The following is a 16,687-nucleotide window of genomic DNA, read 5'->3' on the forward strand; positions in this document are numbered from 1 at the left end:
ATGGGAAAGGGTTTTTTAAAGAGTTGTTGTATCTGATTTTTTATTTTATTCTTGTTTTTCATACTTTTTTATGTTTTTGTTTTCATCAACTAAATTGGCTCCCTTTTATCTTTTCGTAAATTGGCTTCTAGATTATTGGAATGTTCATTTGTTTCATTAAAATGTGTTATAAGAACAAACAGAATCAAGATTTGTTATAATGAAAATTCCCTCTATTCTTTCTATATATTTTTGTTAATATTACCTATGCGTTTTCTGTAGTGATATGCAATCATTGATTCTTTCGAGAAGCCACAATTACTGCGAGCAAATATTTTATTTGAATGCATTGTTGTTTTGCTATTAATACTTATACTTGCTATTCTGCTCCAACCCTGCTGAAGAAGAGTTATGGAGAGTAAAACACAAAAAAATGCTGATTCGAACCAGACATTATATTTAAGAACTCAAAAATAATAAATAATAAGGTCATTCCATTTTGACAAAAGACCCACACCTGAGTTCCATAGCTTTAGGTCTGCAATCCCGATCATGATTTTCTTTCCTCTATAAGGAAAAGGTCTTTGTCGATGATGAAGAGAGAAGCTTTCCACACACAAGTGGAAGCTCTAGTAAGTATTCTTCCTTAATGATCAAGAGAGGAATTCATAAACCCATTTCTCCTCATCAACTTTTTCCAACTCTCCCCTCTTCATATTCTGCATGTTCGTTAGAAATACCTAAAAAAGAAAAAGCAATTAAAGAAAGAGCTACTAGATGAGAACAGCAACGAAAAAGAAAAGGATATGTTGTAGGTTAGAAATGGGTTTTGTTGCTACTTATATAAAGAAGATTTCATCACTTTGGGCAACTGGGATGGGCTGGAAATCAACCATAGAAAATGGAAATATGAAAGAAGTAACTTAATTGGATAAGGTATTATAATTTATCACTCATGATCAAATGCCACTGTTGTGGCCATAGATGGGAATAGCATCTGCTGCCCGAGTGCCGACTCAAGTATTTTTGTGTTCCATAATTCAAAGATATTTGTGTAACACAGAAACAAAGGAAAACAGAAGAAAAAAAAAACCAGCAACAGGTGGTGTCTTACCAGAAACAGAAGTTCTGAATTCTTATCAACCAACGTCATATAAAGAAAAAAAGCAACAAAATAACTCAGAGAGTAATTACGTGTTTGCATTATTACTTGAGATTAGTACTCATTTTATTGCTCTATATGAAGAGAGGGATCAGATTCTCCATTGCACAACAATACTTGATGCACATCATATAGCCTTGCAGGCACCGACTCATGGCCAAGAAGCAAAGCCCTAGGAGCAGAAAATATAACAGTAAAATTTATGCAACCTTGCAACTACCAGTTACAATTTGGAGGGGGTAAAGCAACCCAACAGTAAGATGACAGTCAAGAACATATGGGTATTCTAATTGAATGATTCAACCACGGCACAGGGGAAGTTTTCTTTTGTGAAGGTATTTGACATGGGGGTGGATAAGTTCCAAATTTCAGAGCGAAGAGGTAAAAGATGTGAATCTGCGTTAGGACCCAATGTTCATTTTTTTCAATCAACTTGGTTTTCTTTATTTCACACTCAAAAGGTCTTTCACAGTGAAGGTTTACTTTTTCCCGTTTCATTCCACCATGATCTCTTGCTTTGCCCAATCTGATGGAAGCAATGTCGGATGTGGCCCATGTTGGAAGAAGAGGCCATGGGATGTAGTCCTGGAGGCAAGAAGGTATTGGGGGAGTGAGGGAAGTTGTTGGAAGAGGCCTATTACATTGAGAGTGTGAGGAGAAGAAGGTTGCTAAGATTGTAAGGGTTTTCACAAGGTGGACTTGCAGGGGAGAGCTGATGCTGTCGGGTAGATTGGAGGAGAAGAGTGTAGCTGAAACGATAAAGCATACTCCAGTTTTGTTGCTGTTCTAAGTGTTGCTGATTTTCTGTTTTGAGTGAAGGTTAGTGAAGTAATACTCTTTGGTTTTGATGAATTGTTGCTCTGTTTTGATGAATACTTGTGTGTTAAGCACTGAGTGTGGAGTAAGGGTAATGCAGTATTGTCTTTGATTGAGCAAAACAGTAGCCAAATATGATCATTTCACAGTAAAAAAATTCAGATTTGACATATGAGTGAGACAGAATTCAGCTGTGAAGCAAGCTGAAATCTAGAATGTGATCACAATGACAACTTTAGGATGAAATCTAAAAAAAGAGGGACAGATTTGTACTTCAAGGTAAGGGTAGTAACAAAATAGAATATTAGGAACTTGATGGGCTTATTGCTAGATGGAGAGATGAGGGAATGATATTATAACAGAAATGAGAGAATAATAAGGACAACAAAATACACTTGGGCTTCACATTGCAAGGTGGATCGATTGGATCTAACACCAATGTATCTTGATCAGACACAAGGCTTCTCTATAGAGAAGAAAAACAAACAAAGTAACTTTGATTTAAAAAATATGTGTTTTTTTTTTTTGCATCAACTTTTCTTGGATTGAAAATATTCGTCTTTGATGAATGGATGAATGACTTGTAACGCTTATATAGATCAGGATCGAGTTTCTTGTAATTATTAGCATGAATATCCACTCTTTGAGTCCATGGTGGGATATCTTGCGAGATATCTCGCTTTTTCAATGAAGCGAGACAAGATGGAAATTGAGAACAAAGAGTTGGGATATCTTGCTTGAGATGTCGCCATATCTTGCTGAACCTCCCAATTTTTGCCCATTTTTTGTAGATTTCAGCTGAATTTTCACTTGCAATTACTCTTAGCACATCTACAACATCGAAGGAACATCAATCATTCTCTGCTTGTTTTATGAACTTATGATTTAATAACTTATATAGAACTTCTAATGGTTGTATAATTTTAAATTCTATTCTTGAAAATTAAGATTGTGATACTCTATGGATGAAATTTTGGTGACATTTAGATTATTTAATGCATTTGATACATTTGTTTTTAATTTATATGCCTTTAAGGTTCTATATTACATATTGTATAATCTTGCATTCCTTAATCCTACAACATATTGGTTTCACACTATTGGTAGACTTAGAAATCATACTTAAGATTATTTTCTGACAAATCTAAGGCCACCAATGTGTTTAAAATACCTTAAATAGGCTACTAATGGGAATACCACCACTTTTCCAATCACAACTCTGTCAAACTGGATAATGCCAATTACCTCTTACCTCTTATGGAAAGAGCAGTAGCTCAATTCATTACTTGTGACCTTATTGGTCATACAGATAGAACTATTGTTAAACCCAACATATATCAATTGGAGGAAAGAAGATCACTTTGCATGTACTTGCATTAATGCAAAATTAATAGCATCACTATCATCTCATATACTTGGTCTTGCTAAGTTTTCTCTTTCACTACAAGAATTGAAATAGGAAAAACTTTTCACTGGGTTCTTCTGATGAAAGATTTTGACAGCACAGACATGTTTGGAAGAAGCAAGATTAAATGTAAGATCTGCCATGATTGGGGGAAAAAAAAAGGTAGACAAGTTCTACTGATGAGAAAGTAGACTTTGCAAGTAACTCTCAACATTGTCAAGCCCACAGAGCTCCTTCACAATTGGCATGGTTGCAGGGACCATCAATTGGAATGTTGAAGCAGACCCATCTGAACCTTTCCATGAAAGAAGCTGCTTCCTGGCTTCAATAATGGCTGCTCTTGTTGCACAGTGAACTGAGACTGCCAGAAGCAATGGTGGCTCCCCAGAAGCTGCAAGCAAACTGAGATGTTTAAAGATCGTATATACTAAAAAATTGTAGCAGTGCCACTGTGCTGAAGATATTTCATTGCATACAAAACCGTGCATGATCTGATCAAATCCACTTGCTAATAATTAAATCTCTTATGGGTCTTCGTCTGAATTGAGATTGGTGTGAGATGATGTTACCCATCCGATACAACCTAACTGATCTATGACTCAGATGATCGGGTGGAGTTCAATGAAGGGAGGTCAAAGTATTGGCCAAGGGATTCCAGATCGTTAATAGAAACAGTGGAGATTAGAGATTTTACCTTTGGAGGAAAGAACACGATTTTCATGATGTTCACTATTCATTATCTCAACATTGAGCTGTTTGGGGATTGTGTCAATGGTTGGAATCTTGTAAGTCCACGTGCCTTCCGACACCACCAATCCATCTGAATTTGTAAGGTTCTCTTCCAGCATGAAAAATCCTATGCCTTGAACAAAAGCACCTTCAATCTGCACAGGTAATTATAAATTTATAACATGAGATGTTGAATAACATTATTGTCATGGTAGTTGAGACTCGCAACACGTAATGGAACAGGGTCCTTGTAAGTCTATGATCCTGGCCATTCCTACAAACTTTTGGCAGCTTATCCGAATTTATCTATCACGTGTACTAGCTATTGATGTTTGCATTAGAGCTTGTCGCTCTGTAGTCTCCAGCTGGGAGAACTTCGATTGCTATTAATACATACTTGCAATGCCATTTTTATGCCATACATTAAATGAAAAAAGGCCTAGAGAAAAAATTTCCCCCGGGGGGGGGGGTGTTTGAAGTGAGCATAAGGACTTGAAATGAGAGTTGAAGTAAAGATAGGTTTATTCAACCTGTCCCAAATCAACAGCTGGATTAAGGCTCTGTCCACAATCATAAATGATATCCGTCCGCAAAATAGTGGTTGCTCCTGTGAGCACATCAATTTCCACCTGTAATACACCAAAGCCACAGGTAAGCACCAAGACCTTCAACAAGCGACTTTCTATTATATGGTTACCAGAAATTTGGTAACATATGCAAGCCAGAGTTTGTAGTGATCTCCACTTCCAACTGGTGGGGGAGGCCACAATGTAAAATATAACGTCACTGCAATGCATGGACCATATGTGGCATTCCTCTAGCATTGTCATAGCAGGTTATACATGGAATTATATCATAAGATAAAAATTTCACTGTGCCAGCTGGAATTGAGCATTTCAACTTATGTAATGATGGAAACAATGATTTGTTCCTATAGAAGAAAACCAGAAATGAAATTGAGATAGGAAGCCTTTGCCAACTCACCTCGCTCACAGCAGCACCATAGTTTAGATATTGGTTGGAAGTAGAATCAGGAACATAGAAAGTGCCTGCTGACAAATTAACAGATTGGTGATGCGCCTGCAAGGTAAGGTACGTGTCAGAGAGATTATTCTCTAGTTCATAGCCTTCTAGAAGTAAATTTTTCCATGTAACCTTATCATTTAAATCACCATATTAGAGCTGTGAACTTCGGAACTGGTTTATTTACTCATGGTAGGATTCCGGTCTGATTCAATCTGCGTTGGCAATTGTATTAGTCCTTTTTTGTTTTTCATATTCCTAGGGAGCTCAAGTAATTCCATATATTGTGTTGGACTGTTGGTGAAGTAATATAGCTGTAAATTTCTCTCACACAGCATTCTACCATCATATCTCTTCATCTCCTCTTCTTATATTCCTCCTTCAACCTTCCAATTTCATCTCTCTTATTGTTCTTTCACAATCATTGACTTCCAACTCGCATCTTCTGTGACCTAAATCTCATCCATTTTTACGTATATGGCATGCCAAGAACTTCATGTGGCAATCACACCTCAAGATTGTCCACAGTTATTACCATCTTCATTCCCAAAGATCTAATAGGCTCCAACATAATTTTTTGAATAATTTTATAAAGCTCTTGGAGTGTATGATATCGATTTTATTGCCATAGGTTCAGATGAGGCCACCAGAAATATCCTTTCAAATATGATGTTCAGCCATTTGAGGATCAAGAAATGTTTCCTTTCTCTAATTTTAACTACTAGAGAAGGTCTACAAGTAGAGAAAAATAATTTGTTCCATGTCTTATATCAAATTATTTCAGCATCCATCATGTAAACTATCCTTCATACTCTCTAATACATTCTGTATCCTTTCTTTCTAGGAACTAGATTCAGATTATCTTATTACTTTAACTAAGTGATCTCTTAACCTAAACAGCCACTGACCATTCTGGCCTGGGAGTGTTTAATAAACTTCCTTTATGGCTAGACGCAGCTGTATGGGATGACATATGCTCCAAGTGCTGTCCGGTTTTCTATGGTGAATGATCTTTGACAAAGATCAGCTCAATATTGAAATGGTTATGATAGACCACTCCAGACCAAATCCTATGCAATTAAAATTTAGTTGATTTTCCCCCACAAATTCAAACAACTGCATTTAACAAATAATCTTTGTGTACAGATTTACTGATGTAATCGGATCAAGTAGTATCTTCCAGGTTGAAAACTGATCAAGACAACTAAGCATCAATTCTGTGGTTCAGATAGGATAATCTACCAGTGAGAAGCTGGAGGTAAGCACCCCCATACACATGTTAAAAAAATAAAAAACAGATTTCTTCTTGTAGCAGATAATTTGAGAATATCCAATATAATGACAGCATCCAACCTAAAAGCCAAGCTTCACAGACCCTTCCCATAGTCATAACTTAGCAGCTGCAGACTATCCTACTACTGTGGGACCACCCCCTGCCCTCAACCCCACCAACCCCCCCCCCCCCCCCACCAAAAAAAATGAAAAAAAAACCTAGCTAGGAGCTTCACTTTTTCTGAAGAAAATAATTCTTGGCCATGCTAACATCAGCTCTGTGCTAGCAAGCTCAGACTATGTCTGGATTGGTCTGGCATATGCCAAAGCTTGTCCAAAAATCTATTCTTAAGTCTAGCTCAGACTAGAACTCACTGGTGCTATTCAGAGAATCAGAAGTGAACTTTCCCTTGTTTCTTCTACCCGTTTCAAGTGCAGAGGATAATAAGGCTAAGTAAATAATAGATCAGTGGACAAACCCGGTTCCAAAGGCTTTCACACAAGCAGGAGTCTGGGAAGGGCAATTTTCCTGCCCGGCCTTACCCAGCAATTTTTGCTGAGAGGCTGTTTCAATTCCTTGACCTCAGGCTACAACTGTGGTTCACAGACCATTGTGCCCAGGCACACCCCCTAAATAAATAATAGGTTAGTGTTCTACATAATATAATCAGAATCATTATAGTCCGGTATTACATATAAAAAGGAAAATATCATACATGCTATATACTAATCTTCCTACATGTACCAGTAATTGAGAGATGAGGATCCTACCAAAAAAAAAAAAAGTTGAGAGATTAAGACTGTTCTCAGTCCACCCACCAAGGTAGTCTGTCAAGGCAGTACTCGCATGAGGTTACAGTCATTGCATGTACCTGATTTTCTTTCATCTGGTCTTGGGTAGAGTTTCAATGGTTGAGCCCAGTACGTAGCACATACTGGGAATCTCATAACACAACAAATCATATGCTATAGATATTTTATAGGTTAAATAGTTACCTGGAGAATTAACAAATCCCATGAAACTGTATCCATTTGTTTCTGCAACATTTCCTTGACAGGTGTTAATCGTTCAACCAAGATATCACAGCACTCACGGACAGCGGCGCAGCATGACTCTGATGTGGTGCTTCCACCAGTTATTCCACCTTGCACCAAGCTTAAGCTATCTGCTTGGATAACCCGTATTTTCTCCAAAAGGTCTTCACCTTCGTTGTGTAGTACTGGACTAAGACCATATGCCACCATTTGTTTCACCTTGGTCCACAGCCCCTGCCCAATTTCAACTCCTCCAACTTCAACCACAACAGACCCATCATTCAGGATGCCCACTCTCCCAGCTGTCGTCCTCACTCGCACTTCATACACGGCAGGTACCTGGGAAATACCCCTTTTCTGCCATTTGTTGCAGCTATTGAATTGACGTATCTCTGCAATCCTTTGTTGAAGACTTGAAGAGACAGCCAGTTTGTCAAAAAGTGAAGGCAAAGTATACTCAAAAGATTCTCCTGCACCATGTTCATAAAATAGCTTAAGGCTGTCATATGAATGGAGATTAAGGTTCCTGACAGAATGAACCTCCATGGAAAGATAAGATGCTACATGCTCAATCACAGCTTCTGCAATGTATGATCCTTGAACATCTCCAGGGGCTCTCATGGCTGACTTACTAGTATGATTTGTCTTGCAGACCTTTATGTCAAAGGAAAGAGCTCCCCAATCATACTTTTTCAGTGCACCAGTGATTATGAAAGGTATGATTGGACTACAATCTTCAGATATACCTGCATTGATTAACATGTCAATGTGCAGGGCTGTAATCTTCCCATTCTGTTTGAACCCTACACTGTAGTTAATTTTCATAGGATGTCGTCCTCCTATCATTATCATATCAGTCCTACGATTTAGGTAAACCCGGACAGGACGTTGTAATTTGTGTGCTGCAACTGCACATGCTGTAGCAACCTGCAAGTAGGTTATGTAACATACATTAAACATAGAAAGGGGTATTCTGTTGTTTCCAAAATTTCAACTTTTGGTCTTTCAAAGGATGGGCAAATAGGGGAGAACATAGAATGGAAGATTTCAAGAAATAAACATCTGAAATAACTGAGATCTTATAAATTGAAGGAAAAAGTTCTGATGGATGGCTATGCATGTACACGGCCTGCATTAAATGGAATCAGAATCAGAAATGACATAAAAACCATCAACAAGCGCCCACCCCACCCCAAACCCCCTCAAATAAAATTAATGGAGTTGACAGATAAGTTTCCTCTGTACAAATAGCTTTCCCTGAATTTCATAAACAAATGGTAACAACTTCTAACCATAATAGTCTAAGACATAAGTAACATTTGGCCAAGAGGAAATCCAGAGTCCACAACCAATATGACAAAGATTTTGGAAAATTAGTATTTGGAATCCTAGAGTACCATGTATCAATGGGTTATCCCATACATTTCATATGCCAACCATAGCTGTCATGGCATCTAGGCCATCAAGGCATCTGAGAGGGGGTCGGGAATCAAGGCAATACCAAGGACACAAGACAACACTTGGATGCTACAAGACACCTGGATGCCTGATGGATTGGCAAGGCCTTGACAACTATGATGCCAACAAATCAAACAGCTCACCAATAGCAGCCATCTATTGTATAGGTCATTTTTATGGAATGTACAAAGAAACTCAAGGACAGGTAATGATTGTTGGAATAAGTTAACTATTTCAGCTAGGAAACATAGTAAGTGGGACCAGGGTTTTAAGTATTGGCAAGTTTCATTTCATATCAGTGGGTATTGGTACAATACATACCAATGCAACACTTATTTTTCAACAAAATAATTCATCAACCAATATGAGACTGATACCATCCAATACACTTGATACTCCTGCATTAAATCTACAAAAATGAAATGTGAGTAAGTTACAAAATTGGGAGCAACCTAAGGCCTTGGGTACTTGTTTTTACTTTTGTTGAGAATTGAGTTGCCTAGGTGCACAAGTTTCTAATTTGGAAAAGCAGACTTGGTGCACAAGTTTTGAAAAATTCTGGTTTATTACAATGTTGCCATTTTCTTAATCTACCATCAGGAGAGTTTGGAAATTGTTTCTTGGATCCAGACTTGCTAGAAGAATGAAGATTATGTCTATCATAAAGGTCTCATTGGAAATTCTTGCTTCGGATCTTTCTATACTAGATATTGGTTGTCATTAATTGTCCACGTGTGATGCTACACGCGAGGGGGAGAATGGAGACTTACTCTATATCTACTCAAGGTGTGCTGAAAGATATTATTTGTGAAGATCTTTGTCCTCCCAAGATGGTATTCTATAACAATACTTTACCTACCTACTATTACCTATCTACTTGATTTATCATAACATATACTACTTTTATCTACCACTTGGTCTATAATAACCCATACTACATTTATCTACTTACTTGGTTCGTAGTAATCCATATTACCCTACCTACTTGGTCTGCAGTAACCTATATTGTCTTTTACCTACCAACTTGCACACCAAGCAGCCACTAACTCTGACTTGCGCACCAAGGTAACTCAATTCTCAACTACTTCAATATAAGTTGGAGGAGATTATCTACCATAAAAAATTACCCATTTCAACAAGTTTTCGGGGATTTATAGTGCTCAAATCACAGATTGAAACAGATTTGGATAAGAAGTGGCAAAGTGGCATTTTTTTTTTCTTCATTTACTTTTTTTTTTTTTGGGGGGGGGGGGGGGGGGGGGTGGGAGGGTTGTGCATCAATAGATTAGATAAATGTAAATTTTAACCCTTGCATCAAGCTGATTGATACATGCATGTTTATCTTTAGCATATCTTGCATCTCTGTTAAAGTACAATACAGTTATTATCTTGCATCTCTGGTAAAGTACAATACAGTCATCACTTAAAATACCCCTCCAAGACATATCTGATACCCAGTACCTATACCTAAATCCTTGGGTGGGACTGTATGACTATCAATTTTCCATGTCCAAGTTGCATCTGCAACAGCATTCACTTTTATGTTCATCCATTGATAACAAATCCAATAACTAATCCAGAAGGGGGGGGGGGTTGATCAGGAAAACAGATTTAGGGAACAAATGAAGCTGGTATCGGGAAAATTAGTTCCAAAAGTTCATGTAACTTAATCCAGAGTTCCAGACAACTATACGATCAGATGGTACACAATCATATACATTAGCCAATGTAAGCAAAACACAGTATGACATTGGCAGTAAGAACAAGCAACAGTATAAAAGTGTTACAGAAAACTCAGAATTTCTCTAAGTTTCAGTGCCAATATAGCTATGTCAGTGCAGGAGAAGAATGGGTTTCATAATACAAGGTTTTATAATGCTGGATAAAAAAAGGTATCTTTTTATCTCAGGTTGCACAAACAATTACCTTCCCATGAACATGAACCAGAACACAGTTTCAGTACTCTTAGTTGATAAGAATCCAACCATGTGAGATGGAGGGTGGGCCCCATGGCTGGCAATCACATGATTGACTAAGAGTTTAGGACTATCTGACTTTTCCAGTTACATTTCAGTTGACAGTTTCTGTTATTTTGTTTCCTATACAATTTCCATTTGCTTTTAAAAGAATTCAAGTAAAGTATATATTTTGAAATATGTAAAACCTTAATGAGGTTAATTTGGAGCAAGAAAATGGACACTCACTGGCATAGCCCTATAGCCCTTTCCACCAAATCCTCCTCCTACCCTTCTTGTAATCACACGGACATTATTTTCAGGCACACCAAGGCAGCTAGCAATCAGCACCTGGGTATCTTCAGGGCACTGAATAGAACTGTAAACCACCATACAATTGTCTTCATCTGGCACAGCAAAAGCAGTTTGTGTCTCCATGTAGAAATAGTATTGTGATTCAAGCTTGATCTGCATATTGTCATAAAATTGTTATCAGTATGAAACCACAGTTTCGGAACCTGGTGAATAAAGTCAAGGCTTATAAGACCCCATTTTGGTTTGTTGGTTTTGTTTCATGTCATATTCATGACTCACATTACCATAGAACCCATTATTAGTACACACCACAGTTTCACAACTTGGTTAGTAAATCAGCAGTCAGAAGATCCATCTGTTAATGGTTTGTTTTCTGTTGGATTCAACCATGGCATGGCTATACCTCCTTAAATTTGACTAACAAGAAAACTGGAACTGGTGGAGGCAGTGCATCATTAGCATTGGTGTCTTTCTTACAACATTTATATTTCCATGTCACATTATTATTATTATTATTATTATTATTATTATTATTATTTTCACTTTTCAGATACTTCTGTAATGTGAGTTTGAATTGGATACTGAACCCACTCACCTCTCTGAGGAGAAAGTCAATCCTAATTATTCCAAAATAATGTGCTTTTAAATCCTATCGCTGCTAATAAGAGTTCCAGGCAAACACCTACACAGTCTTTGATTAGGTCAAAGTTGTGTTCCAGATTCTCAACTCTACCTAAAAAAGAGGAATAAATCTAAAGGAAGTACCTCCTCAGAGAGAATCCTGTGCTCAGCCTCTGCCATTCCTTTTGGGAAATCACCAACTTGCTTTGGGTAATAATGTGGAGGGACAGTAAAAAAGCTGGATTTCTCAACTGCCTCTTCTATAGTTAATATTGGTGCTTCTAGACCTTCCATGTCATAATCGATTACTGCAGTACTGGCTGCCATATCTGCATGCTTCTGTGTATCTGCAACCTACACAACCAATCCACTGATTAAATTAGTAGAAAACAAGCAAGTGAAGAAAATAGATCCATGCAAATGGCAAACACATCCAGAAACCAGCAGAAATAAATTTCAAGTGTTAATTACCACAAGGGCAAGTGCCTGGCCTGCACACTCAGTAAGACCATCAGCAAATAGTGGTTCATGACCAAGAAAGGAAATGACCCCTATGTTCTTCCCTCCTGCTGGGATGTCTTTAGCAGAAATAACTCCCAAAACGCCACGTGGTAGTGATGTAGATGCAAACTTAATACCCCTTACGTGGGCCAAAGGTTTCGTGCTGTAAATAAATGCTCCATGAAGACAATCCTTTGGAGAGGGGATGTCATCCACATAGACAGCCTCACCTATATGAATATATAGTGAGAAACCCCAACAGATTTTTTTCATGTTCGTTGGAGAATACAATAAAAGCTCAATAAAAACTTCAGTAAATTAATTAAGATTTAGACTTAACTACTTAAGTAACTCTAATTAACATGAATTGAAACTACCATGTAAAATATCAAGGCAAGAGTCTAAAACAAGAACAGAACATGTGACCTTTTTTTGTTTTTCTTTTTTTTTTGTGGGTTTTGGTTGGGGGGGGGGGGGGGGGGGGGCAATGGATATAAATATGACATTCCTTGTGCAGAGCAATTAATGGTCCCAGACAAATAAGAAACACTAGAGATGATGATGACTTAACACTAAAGAGAAAAGTATGTCCAGACAAGGTGTTCTTTGAAGAATCCATTGCTTCTTGGGTCAGGGTGTAAGTAATTGTAATGTTCATAGTAAAAGTGTAATTGTAGTGTTCACAGGTACATTAGGAAAGGATTTGTCATCTCAACTGATGTAGGAATAACAATTATCGGCATGGGTGCAAAACATTAAATATTGTCAGTAACTTTTTTTTTTGGGGGGTAAACTACGTTGTCAGTAACATTAAATTAACAGGAGGGTAATACAGATTGGGAAAAGCATAACAGTATTATTATCATATGAAAGAAAAAGATAAACAATTCAAACGACAAAGATAGAGATTAGTGAATGGAAAAGAGGCAAAAAAATTTAACAGTTTAGTAATACAAACCAGAAGCTTGGATCTCAGCCCCAATCTTTTTAATTGGTTCACCAACTGGATGAAACTGCCTGTTAACTTTCACCAACTGCTTTGCAGGTGAGAGAATGCTTGGCCCCTTATTCTGATAAAGATGATTCTCTAGCCTGGAGGACTTATCTGGAAAACTACTGATGTTTCCATTCAAGCAATTATTGGAAATCCCAGTTCTAGCTTCCACCAGTGGATGCAAAAATTCAAAAAGAAATGCAGCCACCAAGCTTGATCGATAAGAAGGATGTGAAATTCCCTTCTCAGGAACCACAATTTCTTTGAGTAACTTGATAGCCTCAAATAGAATAACCACATTCAAAAACTTTCCAACTAAAAGCTCCTCCACCTTCCTCACCCTTATTGCATGTTGAGTCCCAAACGCACCAAAGGCCAGCTGAATGCTTTCGAGAACTACACCATCTGAAGTTTTAGATGAAACCTGAGCCAAGAAAGCTGCATTGAGATAGGGCAATGCATTCCCAAGTGGCCGTGGAGCAGCACGATATGTTTCGAACAGCAATTGAGTTTTGCCATCTGATGAAATGTTATTAGCCGGTTCCCAACTTGGGATTGTAACACTTATAAGTATGGTCTCAGAGTCACATGGTGGCATCTCCAAGAATTCCTCCAACGTAAGTTTTAGTCTTCTGCAACCTGTCTGTATATTTACAAGTGAACCTGCAGCAAGAAGTATTGTAGCGATATCTGAGGGGAAGTGATTCTTTTGAGCCATAACCAAATTTCCCCCCAAACTTGCACTGTTTCGGATGAACACCGATGCAACCTTATCCATATGGTCAGCAATTTTTCTGAACAATATTGTGGAGCGAAACCCACCATCCTCATCTTCCCTTAAAGCCTGGATTGCTTTAGAGATTGTCACAGTTGCTCCGATTTCAATCCCAGTGCTATCCCTTCTAATGACAGAGAGATCAGGTATATTTCGGAGATTAATGTACGTGTTATAGTGTTCTAGTTCCTTATAATAGCCCGTACCCGTGTTGCCAACAACTAACTTCACTCCTGCTCCGTTCTCGGTTAATTTAGATTCCAGTAGGTTCTGAAGCTCCTCTATACTGACAGGATTGTACCACGAACACTCTTCAGAATCCAAAAGTTTTTTGGGATTCATTTCTTTTTTCAAGAATTCGGGGAATGTAGAGATCTCATTCTGAGGGTTATAGAGTGGTAATTTACCCAATTTCAAATCCTTACTATCCCCCTTTTTCCAGAAACAATTAAGTCCCAGATCTTCCAAATCAATGTCAGCTGCAAAGCTTTTACAGGCATCAGCAATGGGTCGATAACCGGTGCAACGACAGAGATTGCCTGCAATAGCTTTCTCAGCTTCTGCGACAGTGAGCTTGGAGAACCCAGGAGGAGGGTCTGGCCTCTGGGTCTTCTCAGAATTAACGAGAGCTGAGAAGAAAGACATGCACATACCGGGAGTGCAATAACCACACTGAGAAGCATGAAAACCAGAGAACCTTTCGTGGATTGGGTGGAACCCAGATTTGCTGTTTCCAAGGCCTTCTGAAGTTGTAATTGAACATCCATCTAGACTGCAAATGAGGGTCAGACATGAACTCACAGAGGATTCTTCAACCCGTTCAAGGACAGCGTCGTACTTCGAGAGAAGAACAACACAGGCACCACAACCACCTGCAAATAACGAGTCACAGTGGAAATTTTAGACTTGAAACGTGTTTTCTAGCAATATTTTGGAGGAAATGGCAAAGACTGCATTATATGCATTAAAAATTTAATTTCAATGAAAAAGCAAGAAACTCCTCTTTTTTTTCGCCTGTGTGGCAGTGTGAGATCAAGAAATAGAACAAATTATATATACACACCTGACACCCCTGGGTTTATCCATAATTACATCTATATCCTATAAAATTTATTCTAATAGAAATATATTTTATGCCAAATATTTTGAGAATATTAAAATAAAAAGACATATTTGTCCTTACTCAATCTTCTTTCCCTCTTCTTTTCTTCTTCTCCCATGCAAACTCATTTATTTGAACTTGTCAGTTGTCACTGAATAACAAGCAGTTTCTACACTTCCAACTTCAGGGGTCAGCTGAGGCCTGGGCCTGGGCCTGGCCCAATGAATGGATTTGTATATTTGGGCTGGCTTGAATTGTGGCCCAAGCAACCAGTTAATAATGTTCTGATATTATCAATTAGTTCAAGTTTCTGGTTCATACCAGATCCCAGTTGCACTTGTTCAACCACCCCTCCTCCTCCTTTAATCTTTTATCTTTTATTATTGGCTTCTTAATCTTGTTCTACGTATTTGGTCTTCTAAATTTGTTATTCTACGTCATTATAGGATTATTTTATACATATGATCGCTCTTTGTCTTATTCTTAAAAATCTTATAATCGTATGACATAAGTAAAATATTTTGACAATTAACTGAAAATCTTGTGTTTACTGTAGATTGCATATGGGTGTCAAATCCCAACTCTTCATACAGCTTTAATTTGTTACAATCCATAACTGAAGAAATCAAAAGACACCCACCTTTAAGAAGTAGAACAAGTGAGACAAGAAGAGAGAATAACCAATTTTGTACCAAGAACAACAACAACTATGGAGAAGGAAGCTTTGCCTTTAGTGGATCAACAGGGAAGGAAAAGGAGAGAGATGTCAGAGCTAGTAGGACTTCAAAAGAGTAAGAAGAAGAAGAAGAAGTTATTACCTTCACCACAGCCAAGCTTGGTTCCTTTGTAACGGGTCTGAGTCCTCATGAATTCAAGCAAAGTAGTGGAAGGGTCGACCTTTGATACCTCAAACCTCTCACCATTAACTGCAAAAACCAGCTTCTTCTTCTGTGTGTGTTCCTCCATCCTCTCTCTCTCTCTCTCTCTCTCTCTCTCACTGCTGATCACTGTAATTGAAAATTATACAATTACGACTTAATAGGAAGTTTGACTTGGAAGTTCTGAATGACTTAAGCAGTGACGAATCTGCCATTAAAAATATATATATATCAGCAGCAACAAGGAAAACTCCATCTGGGCTTAACTCTTTGTAAATCATCACAGCAGAAGCTTAGTGGATCTGTTGATTTCAGAATGAAGTAGTTTTGTTTTCTTTCAAATGTGCATGGCCGCAGAATCAGGATCATCACCCTTGTCGGGAGCTCTCCGACGGTTTTACCACCATAAAATCGGTAGGCCCCACAGCTGAAAAATATTAAAAAAAAATCCCATCACCCACCCCTGGGCCCTTGAATTTTGGGGTGGAAAAGCCGCCGGGGAGCACAAAAGCACAAAGTGCTCCCCGACGGGGTCGCAGATCCGGACTCATGGACGCATGGGTGTGTCATCTTTCTTATCTTACTCAAATGGAAAGGCTAAAAGATAAAGGAATCATACGATGGCTGACACGTATCATTACATTGTCATGAATGCGATGGGAGGGGA

At 38.2% G+C, this 16,687-nt stretch overlaps 1 protein-coding gene across 1 annotated transcript; it reads right to left on the reverse strand.

Annotated features, from left to right (window-relative positions):
* Positions 1 to 3,267: 3,267 nt before the first annotated feature.
* LOC149027947 (abscisic-aldehyde oxidase-like) lies at positions 3,268 to 16,374 on the reverse strand. The gene is made up of 10 exons (XM_089167243.1): positions 15,961 to 16,374; positions 13,230 to 14,912; positions 12,242 to 12,501; positions 11,915 to 12,124; positions 11,084 to 11,302; positions 7,383 to 8,348; positions 5,076 to 5,171; positions 4,622 to 4,720; positions 4,057 to 4,246; positions 3,268 to 3,753 (listed from the first exon to the last, which is right to left on the reverse strand). The coding sequence occupies exons 1-10, from the start codon at positions 16,106 to 16,108 to the stop codon at positions 3,536 to 3,538; spliced, it is 4,089 nt and encodes a 1,362-aa protein (XP_089023369.1). The 5' UTR covers positions 16,109 to 16,374; the 3' UTR covers positions 3,268 to 3,535.
* Positions 16,375 to 16,687: the final 313 nt, after the last annotated feature.

The sequence above is a fragment of the Hakea prostrata genome, chromosome 1 (genome assembly GCF_041222555.1).
Source record: "Hakea prostrata isolate BN-2017 chromosome 1, UWA_Hpros_2, whole genome shotgun sequence".
NCBI lineage: Eukaryota > Viridiplantae > Streptophyta > Magnoliopsida > Proteales > Proteaceae > Hakea > Hakea prostrata.